This window comes from Cuculus canorus, chromosome 20 (genome assembly GCF_017976375.1).
Source record: "Cuculus canorus isolate bCucCan1 chromosome 20, bCucCan1.pri, whole genome shotgun sequence".
NCBI classification, from domain to species: domain Eukaryota; kingdom Metazoa; phylum Chordata; class Aves; order Cuculiformes; family Cuculidae; genus Cuculus; species Cuculus canorus.
In genome coordinates, this window is record NC_071420.1 from 6,081,326 (window position 1) to 6,098,228 (window position 16,903).

At 46.3% G+C, this 16,903-nt stretch overlaps 1 protein-coding gene across 5 annotated transcripts in view; it reads right to left on the reverse strand.

Moving 5' to 3' along the window:
• Positions 1-16,697, reverse strand: part of RABEP1 (rabaptin, RAB GTPase binding effector protein 1) — a 40,714-nt gene extending 24,017 nt beyond the window's left edge. For 3 of the 5 annotated variants that reach the window (XM_054084813.1, XM_054084810.1, XM_054084814.1), the window contains exons 1-2: positions 14,527-14,599; positions 868-996 (exon numbers count right to left, since the gene is read on the reverse strand). In XM_054084813.1, the coding sequence (XP_053940788.1) occupies positions 868-996; positions 14,527-14,584 (187 nt within the window). In that variant the 5' untranslated portion in view covers positions 14,585-14,599. Of the gene's footprint in view, positions 1-867; positions 997-3,348; positions 3,418-14,526; positions 14,600-16,529 lie in introns of those variants that run through there. The other 2 variants (XM_054084811.1, XM_054084812.1) reach the window with 2 other exon arrangements.
• Between the last annotated feature and the right edge of the window lie 206 nt (positions 16,698-16,903).

A 16,903-nucleotide genomic window follows, 5' to 3' on the forward strand; every position in this document is an offset into this window, starting at 1 on the left:
AAATAGGCCTCCTGTATGATCCGATCCTCATTATGCCTGCAGTATTCCTGCTCTCATAAGCTTACACAAGCAGCTCCAATCTTAACGCTTCATTTTTTGGCTTTGCTTTCATACGTTAAGGACAGGAAAATCATCAGGATGAGAAATAAATCAATTTGGCTCCCAGAACAGCAGCTACTTCTACTCTGCAGTTCCTCATCAGATATTTGAGCTCACATGGTTCAAATTTTCCTATAAAACGTTATTGAAATAGATGCCCTTGGCTGGTATTAAAACTTTTATAATGTTTGTCTGCTTACACTTTGCCTCAGATGGAAATTTAGGGCAAATTAATACTACATAAAGCTCTAGCCACAAACACAAACAGAGCACCATCCAGATAATGCTTTTTCACTTACCAGATCAGCAGCTCAGAGAACGAGCACACCACGACTGCAGAATGTGAGTATTGAAATGCAGTGGTGGTGTTTCTGTGGGCACATCTAGTTGCTCAAATGCCTCCTATCCACACAGGCAAACCTTTACACCAACTCTAAAAATTCATTCCAGGAAGCTAATCAGTCACCATTGAATTTTACTCTGGTTGCCCCTTATTTTCTTATGTGCCTGTTTAAAAGACTACAGTAACTTCTCCATTTTTGGCAAATCAGAAGTAACAATCATGCAGCTGATGATCCCAGCACTGGAAGAAAACTCACTTAAATCCTAATTATCCTTAACCAACTTAAAAATACCCCAAACACTATGTGGTGTGCATAGGCAAATGGAGCAGCAGCTGCAGAACAACTGTTATTCTTCACACAGGGATTATTTGAAGCTCAACTTTTAAATCAAACTTTAGAATAATTCCGAGAATTGAGAACTCACCTTCCTTAGCCAAATATAACTCCTTAAATTTTGCTCTCTTTTGATTAAATTCTTGCTCAAGTTGCTGCTTTGTACGCAGAAATTCTGCATTGACCTTTTCCAACTCTGCCACCCGTTGTAGAAGAGCATCTAAAAATAGAATAGAAGATAAGGTATGTCACTAACAGTTAAGGCATCTCATTCTGTCAGTTTGAGGTTTGGGGCTTTTTCTTTTTAAAATATCTGTACTCATCAGCTCAACCGTTGTCCCATGAGACATCAGGACAACCAGGGACAGTCCTTAGAGAAACAAAGGCAGGTTCTTAGACTGCAGCACCAAACTAATTCTGCAGAAAACAACCCATCTCTCAAAGAACACCACCATTTTCTACATACAATGAAGGAAGGCGTGGGAAAAAATCCAAAACTAAACAGCGTCAGAATTATTTCTATTGGTGTCTCTTTCCAAAGCACCAGGTATTTAGTCACCAAGTGCAAGAACTCAGGTCTCAGCACAGACCTTGGCATCCACCACACTGGAAGGACTTTGCCTGTACCACCGCTGTCCACACAGCAGTGACACAAGGCACTAAGCTCAGAGACAATAAGCCATGTGATACATCATCCCCCAAAATGCATGTGCATAAAGAATAAAAGCAAAAGAAGGTTTATTTTCTAAGAGCATGACAACTACCTCCTTTCTACTCTGCATAAGTGATTAAGTTTACACTAAAGCTAGCTTCTCTGTGTGGGGTATGAGTTGTACGATGGCCATACAGACATCCTACTTCCCAAAATGAACACCTGAACCCAAATCCCAGCTGCCAGATGCAGGTAACTGTGGGCTTCGACACAGATTAAAGACTGCCTGGAAACACGCTGCAACCAACGGCAGGAAATGGACTCACTGATAGATTTTCATGTCATGTATAGCTGACTTCATGCTCTGAATTTAGGTCCAGGACTGCAACAGAGCTGAAGAAGAAAACTGTATTCACCATTAGAGGCTGTCAACTTAAAATGACCAAAAAAATCATGCCCGAACCAACACACACACACTCTGCCACGCCAGAATTCATTAACTCGCTGGAGGTGCTGCCCCTGTGCTCCAGTTTCCGTGCACAGCAGTGCAGCTATCAATGTTTAACGACGCTGATGGAGCACGCAGCCACCAAAGCGTGGGTGGCGATCGGCTCCAGTGGAGCTACGCCCGATTGAAACAGGATCTTGTGCTACACACACCATTGGAACAGGCACAGGACACGCGGTGTTCCAGAAGAGCAGCGTTGGGCAAAATCTGACTCCCTAATTAGGGGCTAACTCATCAAGAGCCTACCAACCACCATAAAGACCCAATTTCTTAACTTCTGAAATAGCATTATGAAGAAATTAGATTAAAATTGATAAGCCAAACGAGAACTCCCTTGGGCCAAGTTTGTAAGCTATAAACAGTGCTTTTTTTATTGCATAGTATCAGGGCAAATATATGACTGATGACAGAGTCAGACACAGCAATTTAATTACCAGCTTTGCTTCTAATGAACAATGATCTTGCAGAGACACTTCAGGTCAGACAGAGGGATCACCACCTCTCAGCTCAACACCAACATCAGAACAGAGTACAGCGACAGCTTTTATGGGGTTTAACCACGCAGGGGGACTCAAGAGGAGGGCAGTAAAATTCAGTTTGGAGCAGGGCCATCAGCTTACGTGTGAATCATGAAACCAGTGGGATGCACAGAGAAACTGGTGTGAGAGAGACAGCTTTCTCAGCCTACTGCACAGCAGAAATTCAATTCAAGGAACACACAGGAACAAATCCACACCACTCATTGACCGGATACTTAAATTGGCTCCCAAAAGGATTACCTACTGTGTGACAAAGTTCCCTGTTACACAGACACATAGCGACCGTCCCAGAGCTAAGACAGGGAAAGCTGATTATCAATAAGGCTATTTTTGAGTACTGGGTCTATTTATAAAATTAATGCCATCAAGCTTTCTACTTGATATTTAAAGCATCAAACATGACATCAAGAGTTTGGTCTTAGAGATCTGAAATCTGAAAAGGAGTGGAAAAACCCTATGCACAGAATAAATTTACGGAGAAGAAAAAAGAAGAAAATCTCTTCTGCCGTCCTTCTGCCATTTTCTGCCTCCTCCTTCTCCTGCCATGATTGCTCAAGACAGAACTATGGAAAAGTAAAGCTACATGGCTGCTTATTTTCTTCGTGCTTATTTCCTGAGCACTAATTTTCACCTATCACAACATCCTACCGGAGCCACAATTATGTTACTATATAAATTTTTAATCTGCCACCAGGATGTGTATTTAGACTCTGAAAAGCTTTTCTTTATTGCCTTCAAACAGGGCAAACCAAACAACAACAAACCCAGAACCCCTTCACTCCAACAGAGCTGTTCTAACAGGCGCCCAGAAGCACAGGAGTCGATGACGGCTCTTTGAACGTGCACGTTGAACAGAAACGATTCCTGACTTACGCAAGGAGGTTGCTCTACTTTCAAGGAACAACATTCGGCTTACACACAGAATTCAGCAGCAGTCCAAACTGAGGAAAAAGAAAGGAAGAACTCAATTATCTGCTTTTCCCAAACTTGCATTTGGAAGCACCCAGGCTTTTACTGCCCTGGACAATGGCTGGAGCTCACTGGGCAGCACACATGCTTCTGGTTTTATTTGAAGACAGAGAATTGCATCAGACTTCTCACTCATCACATTTTGTTCTCAGAATGGCACCAAATCCCTCTGGACTGGCATACCTCTCCGTTCCAGAGCATTGTGCTGCACAGGGACAACAAAGTTAAAGAAAAGAGGGGAAAGAAAAAGAAAACTCCAAGCTGCAGCGGCACGGTGGAATGCAGGTCCGTGCTCGCCAGCATTGCCACCCATAAGGAGATTTGCAGAAGTGACTTTCGGGCAGTTCCCCATTTGTGCAGCCTGGCTTTCACAGATGCTGTCGCTTTCACCAACCATTTGTAGCTCACTGTACTGCTGAAGGTGATTTGCCATCTACATTTTGTTCTCTATTGACTGAGCACCCACAAGCAAACAATCCAGTCCTAGACACATAGAAACTTGCTGATGCCAACAAACACAGCTTCACTTCAGATGCAGAACCAAGCCCTGCTGCATCGGATCTCTTATGCTCTCTTTGTATTTAGTGCAGTAAATCAATAACTGCAGGATCAAAAACACTTGACTGAGCACTGCACGTTACATACATTCTAACCACACTGTAGATATCGCAGTAACATCAAGTGGGAGCTTGCAATATACTATTTAATATTGAAAGTAATATTACTTTTTAATTCAAGTTGAATGACTTGAAACTCACCTTTCCACTGTAACTGGTAGGTTCAGCAGCGCCTATTCCTACTCTTTTTCTTCTCTTTTCATGTAAAACACTATAGGACCTGCTACATTACAGATCTCAGGAAAAAGAAAATAAGCCACCACTGAGTTAAAATAATTAAAATCCTAAGAAATTGAGGGGTTTGAATAAATTCTTTTCTATAAGCCAATCAAGAAGAGAACAAAAACAAAGGGAAGAGACAACAATGGTCCTTTAAATGGTTTAATAAATCCTGCACAGTTGAATGGCCGTGTGCAATAACAACTAAGTTACGTTTGGCATGAGACTGTAAAAACTCACACAGCTGTTCGTGTGACTGCCTGCACGGCCTTCCACAGCTGCATTGCCCCCAAAGCCCTCATTTCTGCTCCCACCAGCCGGGGCAGCCACTTTGTGCCAAGTGGCCAAAGCCCCACCTGGGACTGCTGGGTCCAACAAATGTAGAAGTGCACACAGGCAAACAAACCCACGAGCATTTCCAGGCTCAGGTCAAACACTGATTACCAAAACCACTACTTAGTGCTTGTTAATAAGGCAACGTGTTGTCGTGCATCTTTGATGTGCAACCATTTTCACTGAAACCTTCCTCAAAGTTGCTTATACAGCAAACATCTTCATGCAAAATTGCAAGGAAAACAGCCAGCAGTGTTTCTCCTTCCCCATTTTTTCCACTTCCCACTTTTTCCTCCCTTTTCACAGTGCTCAGACATTAACTACTTCCTTGCTTTATTATTGTCTCCCTTGCCATCTTTTGTGGACACAAAACCTGGTGGTTGCTGTTCTAAGGTCCAAACCTCCCTTCCCTGATGCTCGATTCATGTTCAATGAAGTGGAATCAAACTTGACTTCCAGCTTTGACTACATGGTTCAAATAAACCCACTTCATGTGATTAGCAATGCTCCTCACCTCTCCTACACAGTCAGTCATTCTGGCCCCAGGTAACTTAAGTCTAGTTTAAATTTATCCTTAGTTAAACTTTATTTATATCAGACTGCAGTGGAACAGCGTTCACCCACATCAGCTATCACGGGAATACAGCTCACCACACAAGTCCACGCTGCCAGAAGTGGGTTTGCATTTTTCTCCATCAATTTATCTTCCATTTGCCAAAAGCACCTTTTCTTCCCAAGAACAGTCTCCTACCTCCATGACAGCCTGTTTTTTCCTCCATGCCTTATTGTAGTGGCTGGGTCTTTCCTTCACCATTTAACTACCGCTGCCACGAGACCTCTTGGTTTTGTGCAAACACTTTCTCCTCTGAAGTATCAACTCAAGGCATGAGGGGTTTGGCCATCATCAGTTTTTACTCCATTTCTGCCGCTGATTTTTTGGCAGGTAGGAACACATTATTTGTGAGTATCTTTTCAAGAGAACCAACCATGCTTTGTGCCTCATCAATTCAGTGATAAAGTATATAGGGCAGCAGTGGATGAATCGCAGCGTTGAAAAAGCCAACCAGTCAGCACAACAGGCAGTATCCTATGGAACATATTTTGGCTGCATCCTACTGCTGCCATCAGCAAACGCTCTCAAACGCAGTGCTGGTAAGCTTGAGTGCATATCAGAGTATCTCAAAAGTCGCCGGCAAGCTACAGTCTGGTGAACACAGACACTTTGCATTCATCTATAGAGACACAAAATGGAGAGAACCGAGTTACCAATCTCATCACAACCACAAGCGTTTTCCCTGCTCCCTCAGTGCTTCCATCTTATTCCACCAGCTTTAACAATTTCTCATTTTTATAACTGTTCTTTACCAGAGGATCAATTTTTCAAGAAGACTGCAGGAAAAGCCCTCAATGACTCCCGGGTTTATGAAGACTCTATTTACACTGCAGGCTGGGTCCATTTACTCAGACCAGTCACTGCTTGAGCAAACAAGTGCGTAGTGATGGCAGCAGAGCACACAGGGAAGGTTAAGCATCCAAGTACTGGTCCCATTTCTCTAAAGGCTTCACATCATGCGCTGTCATTGCTGCTATGATTACAGAGCTATCAGCTCCAAGCCACCCCAGGTTGATCCACGTGCTCTCGGCAAAGCTTTTTGAGCGTTTCATACTTCTCAGCTTAAACAACGGATCTGTCAAACATGCCAGCACTCACACACGCTTGCACCACTCCTCCAGTTTCACCAGTCTGTCCCACCTCATTATCAGGGAAGTTAAACATACAACATGAGGGATTTGAAGCAGACAGAGGATGCTCCTTCAGCTCATGACACGACTTGCAGCAGAGTTGCCCATTCCCCTCTGGCAGCACTTTAAAGCAGGCCCCCCCAAAACATGGAGTCACTTCATTCTCCTGACCAAAGCAACACTGAAAATATCAATGAATCTCCACGTTTATGCAGGAATGCTTCTGCCAAACCTTCCCACACTACCACATCTCAGCATTCATGAGGTATAACCACAAAATCCAGTACAGGATTAAGCTCCTTCACGTGGCAGTTTCAGTGAGGTTTTCGGTGTATCTTGCCTTGCAAGAGAAACAAAACTTGAGCTGAGGCCATTGCCCATTTCAGTAAACCATCAGAAATCTGCTGTCCTGATCCAATATTTCAGACTGACAGACCTCAGGGAACTATTCTGACACGTGCTTCACTACGCAGGAGACCATTTGCACCATTGATTGCTCTGAACATCAGCAGTATAAATGTATTATTAAAATGTAAACATTTGCTAAACCCAGACAACAAACGCCATACCTATTTTCTTTCAAGATAACTTAATTGCTGACTCATTTTCAGTGGGAGAGGAAAAAAAAAATCCCTTTCACTCCTTATAATATGTTTATCACTTCGCCTACCACTTATTAAAGCCTGTCCTCTTTTAGGAGAAAAAGAGAATGAAGTATGACTCAGCTCTCAAAAAAAGAAAAATCCCCTCAACCCTACATTGTTCTCTTAAATGAAGTAATTTAATATATAAAACAGATCCATTCCATTAATGCAAAAATTGCTCCAAAAGCCACTGGTCCAAGATCTCTGGCTGCCGTAGGGAGTCACTGAGGGGTGACCCTGAGAGCGTTCAGGCTATAGATCAACCCACAGACTCTGCCTCCCAACTGCCAAGCAGAAAGAACAAGCGAATGATGACGTAACACACTTAATACTTCAAAGGAAGGTAACAAAAGTGAGATACTCAATTGAAGAGATCAGCATAGAGCTAGTCAACGAAAATGATGCAGAGAAAACCAAAACCAAGTCACTAGGCGAGGGTTTTTTCAGTTCGCCATTGCCCCAGGTATGTGACCACTTATTTAAAGCAAATCCACATCTTTGTGGACATGTACGAAAGCAGACAATTGAGAGCAGGCAAACCAATTCCATGTATGCAGCACCAGACAGCACCACTGTTCTTTTACAGGTATCAGAAACACTCCAGAAATAGCAGCAATTCACACAAAACACAAGAAATATATATAATTTGGCCACCCAAATTGGTAGACAGAGAATAAATCAAGAAAGGGAACAGGTGTAGACTCGCTTTCAAGGAAGAGTTATTTAAAAGCTCTAGCTGTCAGGAAAGCAGGTTGCCAACGTGAAAATATGGTGCATCACAGTAACCACTGAAAGGATATCAATCTTAATAAATAGCCTGGAAAATATTGTGCCAGATGTATTTATGAAGACACCAGGGTGATAAATATAGTATTTCAAATATCAGAAGATAATTAACATCTTTATTTGATAAGTAACAGGATACAATTCCTATCATTTGGAGCAAGGCTTCTACAGCAATGTAATAGTTTCCCTGAGAACAAACCCCCCAAGCCTCTATCACCTATTTCTTGACAGAAAACACTGCCATCATTCTATATATTCTTCTTTTTTTGCTACCACTTGCTAACCAAATGAATTCCTGAACAGTTAAAAAGGAAGAAAATCCTCCTCCAGCCCAAAATTTTCAAAACAGTTTAAATACGCCCAGGGGACACTGTGTATCTCGGGCTTTACTCAGTCTTGCAGTTATGATAGTTTTAAATCCACTTAAGCACTGGTGGCCATCCAAAAAGGTAACTTGGCACTCCCGCCTCACCCTGAGCACATGAGCCTTCTGTCCTCACCGTGTTGCAAGAGCCTTCGAGGCTGCACAGTGATGGGATCAGGGAAGTGACACAGCAAGAAGTTGGGGTGGGAGGAGAGGGAGTCAAAGCCGTTTTCAGCCAAACCAGACCCTGATCACGCTTATCACCTGGCTGAGCACACACGGGCTGGCACAAACACGACAGTGAGGATGTACACTGGTTTGAACTGTGAAAATAAGAGCCTGAACTATAGCCTTGGACAATCATATTACTACTGTGTGGTCTCCACTCCTGTCTTTATGCCAGCTCATCAGGTCATTCACTAAATCAATTAAACTCATTAACCCACCAGGGAGCAGCTGGGTGACCAAGCCAAACTGGCTCAGTCCAATGGGCAGAGCTTGGACAAAGGAAATGACAGGAACGCAATCGTGGGAGCAGGAAGAAGAGAGCAGGATTCCTCCTTCCAGCAGCAGTAGCCTTGCTCAGCTCTAGCATGAGACCACAGCCTACAGATACAGTCTGATAATCCGTTTAAATCACACTGCATGCCAAAAGAAATAGCTTGGCCTTTCCTCTGCCCCGCACTCTCCATCAGCTAAATACAACCGCAGTGCCCCAAACAAATCCAATCTCTGTAACATCAGGGGTCTCTATACCACTTGGAGACTTACGATTTGTATCCCCAGTTTCCTCTAAAACTCCAAGAGAAGCTGTGAGGACCAGACGGAGAGACTAGAGTATGGTCACAGTTAGAAGTGTCAGTCAAGCACAGGATCCAGAGGTCAACTAATTGCCTTCCCATTACTTCAGCACACACCTCTAGATACAGCACAAGGAAGCAGATACAAACAGACACTGCAAGCCGACAATTAATAAAACTGTACATAAAACTAACCTTTAAAGAGAATATAAAAGATGTAGTATATGACACAAAGATGCCAGCATGTCAGATGATCTGAGTTAACGGAGCCCAATTTAAGCTCTTCCCTTCTTAGTAAGAGACTGGGGAAATCTTAAATAAAGGAAAAGACATTAAAAAAACAGCAACCAAGCTAAGACTCAACACAGCCAGGGAGCAGTGCTGTTTGGCAAAGACGCTTTTCACAGAGGAAGTTCATCCAGTCATGTGATTTTCTCCAGAAGAGCAGAGGGATGGAGGGAACGGGGAGCAAGAGCTGCAGGGCAGAGCCCAGAGCAGCCAAGCAAGGACATGGTACAGGGACAGCCCAGACCAGGAGCTGCCAAAGGCTTGTGAGGGGAGAGCAGTAGTTAAAGATGAGATTATGGCTGGGAAGGACTGAGGAAGCTGGAAGATCAGCTGAAGAGCAGCAGTTGCCCAAGACCAGGTCAAATGACTGGCTGTTTGACCGAAGAGAAAAATCCAGGACCAAAGGTCAAGTGAGGCCACATTTCTGCTGCTTCACTGTGGGGAAGCAGAAACTACCAGGGGAGATGGAAACCCATGTGAAGGGCCATTTGAAAGCTTTTATTTTTCCTCTTCGTTATATTTAGAGGAGTCTGGCCAGGGAAGACAAGCACAGGATGGGGACAGGAAGGAGAGAAGCCCCACGAATACCAACTGAGGTAGTGGCTGGCAGAAGTAGACATGAATGGGAAAATAAATAAATAAAATAAACAGTGATTTGTCATTATATTAGCAGTTATCCTGCAGTTCTGCATTCTTGAGGTGCTACAGTCACCACTAGGAAAGCAACAGGACAGCCTAGACCTCCTCTCAAGCGCTAGGTATACTGCTGTGATGAGCTAAAAAGCAACGCTCTTCTTTCCAAAAGACACAGAAACATCAGCTAGGGGAAGGCTGCTCACTTGTTCCTCCAATGTCAATTTATATAAAGATATCAAATGATTTAAATGTTTCCAGAGAGAATTCATCATCACGCTTAACTGACTGTTCTGTGACTGAAATTGCACAATGCTCCCCCTATTTATAGCACAGCGTGCAGAAACCCGTTACCACCAACCCCGACACCCCTGAACCAGGCACAGAAAGCAATTCTGCGAGTAAAGACTACCAGTACTCAGAAGCACCAGACCTTTGGAGTGAAAGATGTTTCCCTTAAACACACACACAATGGCATTTATGGCCAGGCAACCTCACTGTCAGGGGCAGCTCAGAACTCTGCTCTGTACATGCTGCTTATCAACATTACTGGTTCTTATCAGGGAAGACTTCAGTCAGAGTAAAGCTGTGACCAAGTGCTTTTGCTTTTGTAACCACACACTTCTATTTAAAAGAAAAAAAAAACCCTAAAAATTAATAAAATACTTAAATATAATACAGAAAACTTCATATTTTACAAGTATTTTTTAAAGAAGTCCCTGCAGCGAAAGCCCAGGAAGCTGCCGTTCCACATTGTGTACTACAGACCCTATGGGATTCGGTCCCCTCTCACGCTGAGACACTATTTGTTTTAGCTTCTTAAGAGTTTTAAAACAAAATTCTTTCTTCAATCGTTTTCATGGGAACGCACACAACCTAGTGCTGCTGTGGGAATCCGCTCCACCACAACGGACTATGGGAAAGCAATGAAGCGTCCGTTGTTGTGAGGGATGGGGGATCAGGCCAGGAAGGGAAGGAAGCATTTCCTAAAGGCATCTTCTCAGTGACAATGGTGAAGTGGTCAACATGCAGCACAAATAGGCACAGAATTTGTATTTTCCAGTCTTCAAAGTGAAGGAGAGAGCAGGTCCATGTGTTAAAGTACATCCACTGTACCTTCAGGCGAGCCAACAACTAATTATAAAGAACAAGGTCACAGTATTTTTCAAAATTAAAGAGAGAGATTTGGGACTTGGCTTCAAAAGGAAAACAGACCCCTGAACAGGTATAGTTCCACTCAGGAGCAAACTGACCTGCTGAATAACTTCCTTAGAAATTCCAAAAGGTGGAAACTTGCACGTTGTTCAAGGTGTCTGGTTTGCTTCAGAAGCCAAATCCCAGATTTGTCCATTGAACCAACATGGAAAAACACCCAGCTTAAAAAAAATGTGTAAATGCTTGTGGGTTTTAATTAAAAATATATTTGTTTAATAATATTAGTAACTATTAAATACCATAATAAAACTAAGGTGAAGCAAAGTGAAAGTGAGGGAAGAATTTTTTTTGGCTCTTGGAAAGTACCAAGAATTTTGAAGTGACCCCCCAAGAGAAGAGAGTTTAATCTTTGACAGTTACATCAACAACACCGAGCTGAGCTTCAGCACCCAAAACCAGTCCCCTACCAACTGCGTCAAGCTTCTGAGATGAGTAACTGCATTTGTAGATACTTCAGTTCCATTTAAAAGTGATAACTCTAAAGAAAATAACTAGAATTGTAAAAGCATGTAAGGCTGAAGTTTTGTTCCTTGATTTCCCAGGTGACATCCAGAGCCCCCCACCAGCAGTGCCCAGCCCACGGGAGACAGGGAATTACAGCAACAGCAATTCTTGGCTCTTGTCGGGATCCTGTATTATCGCCACAGGGGAACAGTGCTGCTTATAGTGTTGCTAGAGGCACTAAGATCAATACAGCAACGTCCTCCAGCCCTCTGCATGCAGCCGAGTGGTTCTCTCCACTGGGAGCTGGCACAATCTTCAAAGACACAACACAGACACCACTTTTACTGGCCTTCCTCCTAAGTACAGGAGGAAGAACAAGCTACTCCAACACTGTACAAATTCTTTCTGCTGACAAATGCTTACCACAATATTTGACGGACTGTGACATCAATGGTTTCCTGTACCACAGAGTGATATCAACGGATACCCTACTTATCAGTTTGACTGTACCAATGGCTTAACTGTATCGGTGCAGTAAGAAGAGCTTAAGAATTTGCCTATCACTGCAATTCATTTTTTTGTCTTGAAGAATTAGTGTTTTCCGTAACTGGAGCTTCTTCATTGAAGCATTTTCCAGCTATGAGAAAGGGAATAACACTAAAGCTCGAGCATTCTGATAGTGAAAAACTATGCCAAACTACTCTGTTTACGAGCCTTACTTTCAGAGATGGCAAGGATCCAGATCTAAACTAAACCGATAGAGGCTGAGAGCACATCACCTTCAAAAATACAAACTCTTTTAGAAATTAGGCATTACTGATCCAGTCAGACAATCCAAACAACACTCAGATTAATTAAAATGCCAAAAAAGCAGCTTGACCAGCATCAATCAGCAGCATCTACCTCCTTGCAACACAGGGCGCCATCATCAGCCAAGAACGCATGGCACAACCCGGCAGCCAGAGGACTCTGCTCTCAGAGTCTCTCTGCGATTGTTATCATGTGGAAACTCTTATTACCCCACACAGAAGAATGAGAGAGTTATTAACACCTATACTAAGCCAAAGTACAAAAACAGGCTAGGATCCAACGTCCATTTTTTCCTCCATTCTTTGTGCTATTCCTTCCCCTCCTCTTGATCCTGTTATCATTTCAGTATGGACATTAGAATAGAATATATACTATATATTAAATTCCTCTCCTGCTGTTTCATATATGTTATTTCTACTACAGTAGTAATAGTCCTTCTTTTGTACTTGTTTGCAACAAAAATATTATAGCTGATGTCTCACACAAGTGCAGAATGCCTAAGGTATTTATAATCAATATGAGTCAATTATGAAAAGCCATTACTTTTCCTTAGGGGAACATACTAATCCAGTTCTATTTTGTCACACATAGCCTTAAATCAGAAGTTACACGACTCCTTTAAGCAATAAATTCAGTGCAGACAACTAAAAATATTAAATAATTCCATATTTTCTCCACGCTGAAATAGAGTGGAGAAGTTTCAAGGCACACTCTTGGCAAGTTACTTAAAAATAAAACCAACACACATGAGAACAATAGAAATCCAAGTGAATAAAACCCAAACTGGTCCTGTTTCTGCCACAGGAGGATGGGGGAAAGGAGCCATTTTAAAAGCCACAATTCTTCAGTGCGAGAACCCAGCAACCACTTCCAGAATCCATCCAAGCTGCAGCTGGTTCCCCTCGTCATGTGCCTTATCTACAGCACCCTCATCTTCCCACAGCTAGAAGGCACAAGGACAGCAACCTGTACCTCCTACGCCTTCTTTTTAAACAAAACAAGCTCTACAGAAATTGTAACGCAGAATTATGGAATGGGCTGGGCTGGAAGGAACCTTAGAGCCCACCCAGTTCCAACCCCCTGTCATGGATAGCGACACCTCCCACTGGATCAGGGTGCTCCAAGCCCCATCCAACCTGGCCTTGAACCCCTCCAGGGATAGGGCAGCCACCACTGCTCTGGGCAACTCCTAACACATCACTAACATAGAACTACCTTTTCTGCTCAAGAGGCAGCACGCATGTGCACAGTGCACCGCTCCACTGCACACCTGCAGCCAAGCACCCGGCAAGAGCCGAGAAGGAAAGCCACTGGAAGTTGTTCTGTAGCTCTCAGAAGAACAGGCTAAAGAACAATAAACAACAGTTATTCACCAGAAAGCACACAAGAGCAGCCCACACCAATGCTGAGCTTACAAGCATGACAGCAAGTAAATTTACTCTTCCCTTAGTGCTCTCGAAGGACGAGCGTGCAATGATTGACCTTAATGCAGGAAAATACCCCACAATCTAAGCACCCTCGTCAGTAAAACTTGGAAAAGGCAGACTGAAATGCTGAAATCCCCAAGGACAAGCAGTTTTTCATGTAACTGCACAAAAAAAAAAAAAAAAAACCCAGCCCACACAATTCCCTCGATATGCATAATTAAGAATCCATCATTGCCCTTTTCTAACAGACTGCTTTCCAAGGGAAACTCATCTGCTCTCTAAAAATGAGAGCTCTGGCACAGCCCTATGGCTGGGTGAGCACCCATCCTTCAGGATCCTGCACACCCCTCTGCTCCTATTCTTTCTACATTATGACCGGTACCCACTTGAATTTCTGCCTCTCCCACTCTTCCCACACATCCACACACTAAACAATGCCGCGGCAACCCCATCGTCCAAGCTAAGCATTACCTTCAGGTTTTCCAACACACAGACAGTTCTGTAACCTATTCCAAGGGAGAAAACATACTTCCGTGTCTGTAATTCCTCCCAAACCAAACACAAATAACCTTTCCATAATAAAAACGTCGAAGAAAAGATCATCTTCCTCTCACACAGGTAAGCACCTTCCTGAGGGAAGAGCTGTCATTCCCTTTGTCTTCCCCAGCCCAGGATGAGCCCTCACTTCAAGCACCCTGACCTCAACCTCCAGAAGTGTCTTTTTGCCACACGCCCACAGCACAGACAGCCCTACATCACCTGCTGTAGACAGATCGACGGCGAAGAAGCAATGATTCCTGGATCCCAGCATCACCATCCTTTTCCTCCATTTCAGGGCGGGGACATCTTCTCCATCTTGCCACCCCACCGGGCCAGAGCCCCCTTCCCACCCCACCGGGCCAGAGCCCCCTTCCCAACAGCAGCATTATCACAGACTCATGGAACAGCTGAGGTTGGAAAGGACCTTAAAGCCCTTCCCATTCCCATGCCCCTGCCATAGGCAGGGGCACCTCCCACTGGATCTGGTTGCTCCAAGCCCTATTCAGCCTGTCCTTAAACATCCCCAGGTTGATGGGGCAGCCAACATCCCGGACAACCTGGGCCAGGGCCTCACTACCCTCATCAACAAGAATTTCTTCCTCATGTCCAATCCAATTTTTTCCCCCTTCCAATTTAAAGCCACTCCCCCTTGTCCTGCACTCCCTGACCAAGAATACCTCCCCAGCTTTCCTGGAGCCCCTTTCTGTCCTGGAAGCCGCTCTAAGATCTCCCTGAAGCCTTCTCTCCTCCAGGCTGAACCCCAGCTCTCAGCTTGTCCCTAGAGCAGAGGTGCTCCATTCCTTGGATCTTCTCTATGGCCTCCTCTTGACCCACTCCAACAGTTCCATCTCCTTCTTATGTTGGGGATTCCAGTACAGGACACAGGAATCCAGGCAAGGTCTCACCCCCTCTCTTGCTCTGCTGGCCACACTTCTTTAGATGTGGCTCAGGACACGTTTGGCTTCTGGGCTGCGAACACACTTTGCCGGGTCATGTGAGGCTTGTAAGGCCAGGATGGATGGGGCTTTGATTCCCCTGAACCAGTGGGAGGTGTCCCTGCCCATGAGAGGGGAGGTTGGAGTGGGATTATCTTTAAGGTCCCTTTCAATCCAAACCATTCCATGTTTCTCATCCAGCAGCACCCCAAGTCCTTCTGCATGCAGGGAGCCTCTCTTGCTCCCCATGGAGACACCTCCAGGTTTACAACCGCCCACAACACTCTCTTTGCCCTCACAGCCTGTCCTCTCCCAACCCCACTCCCCTCATACGGTGGCAACCACCCCCCCGGGCATGATCCCGCAACCCCACAGCCTCCGGCCGGCCGATCCCAGCACATGCGGCCCCGCAGCCCCTCTGTGGGCCCCCTTCATGCTGACCCTCATTCTCCATCCCTGCAGCCCCCCCACAGGGCTCCCCTTGTGCTGATCCTCATTCTCCATTCCTGCGGCCCCCCCACAGGGCTCCCCTTGTGCTGATCCTCATCCCGCAGCCCCTCCACAGGGCTCCCCTTGTGATGACCCTCATTCTCCATCCCTGCAGCCCCTCCACGGGGCCCCCTTCATGCTCACCTTCATCTCCATCCCCACAGCCCCTCCGTGGGGCTCCCTTCATGCTGGCCCTCATCCCCCATCCCTGCAGCCCCTCCATGGGGCTCCCTTCATGCTGGCCCTCATCCCCCATCCCTGCAGCCCCTCCATGGGGCTCCCTTCATGCTGGCCCTCATCCCCCATCCCTGCAACCCCTCTATGAGACTCCCCTTTGCTGACCCTCATCCTACATCTCTGCAACTCCTCCACGGGGCTTCACTGTGCTGTCCCCACACCCAAGACCTTGTCCCCCGGCTTCCCCAGCCCCACAGCCCCTCCGTGGGGCTTCGCTTATGCCAATCCCGCACCCCATTCCCCGCAGCCTCTCCACGGGGCGCCCCTTATGCTGCCCCCCCCCCCCCCCTACGGCTCCATCTCCACAGCCTCTCCACGGGGCACCCCTCGTGCTGACCCCCATACGGCGGCCCCACAACCCTTCCGTGGGGCTCCCCCTTATGCTGACTCCACACCCCGGAGTTCCCTTCGTGCTTCCCCCCCACCCTCACCGCAGCCGCTCCGATCGTGCCCCCCCCGCCGCCCCTCCGGCCCCGCTCCCTCTGCTCGTGCCCCCCCCCCGGCCCCGCGCGCGCCGCCCGCCCCCTCCGCGCAGGCCCCGGTGTTCGTCGCCGCCGTTACCGTCGGGCGCGGTGCCGGCCCCGCGCTGGGCCATGGCGCGGACGCGCGGGCTCCTCCCGGCAGCGGCGCCGCTAAGGGAGCGCGGCCCGGCGGGGGGCGGGGGCGGCCCGGGCCGGCCTGCGCCTCCGCCGCCTCATCCTGACAGCGGCCCCGGAGCGGGGCGGTGCCGCGCAGGCGCCCGGGAAAGCGGGACCGGGGCGGGGACGGGAGAGGGGAGACATAGAATCGTGGGATGGTGTAGGCTGGGAGGGACCTCAAAGCCCATCCGGGTCCACGCCCTGCCATGGGCCCGGGCAACTGCCTCTGGATCAGGGGCTCCGAGCCCCATCCAACCTGGCCTGGAACCCCTCCAGGGATGGGGCAGCCACCGCTGC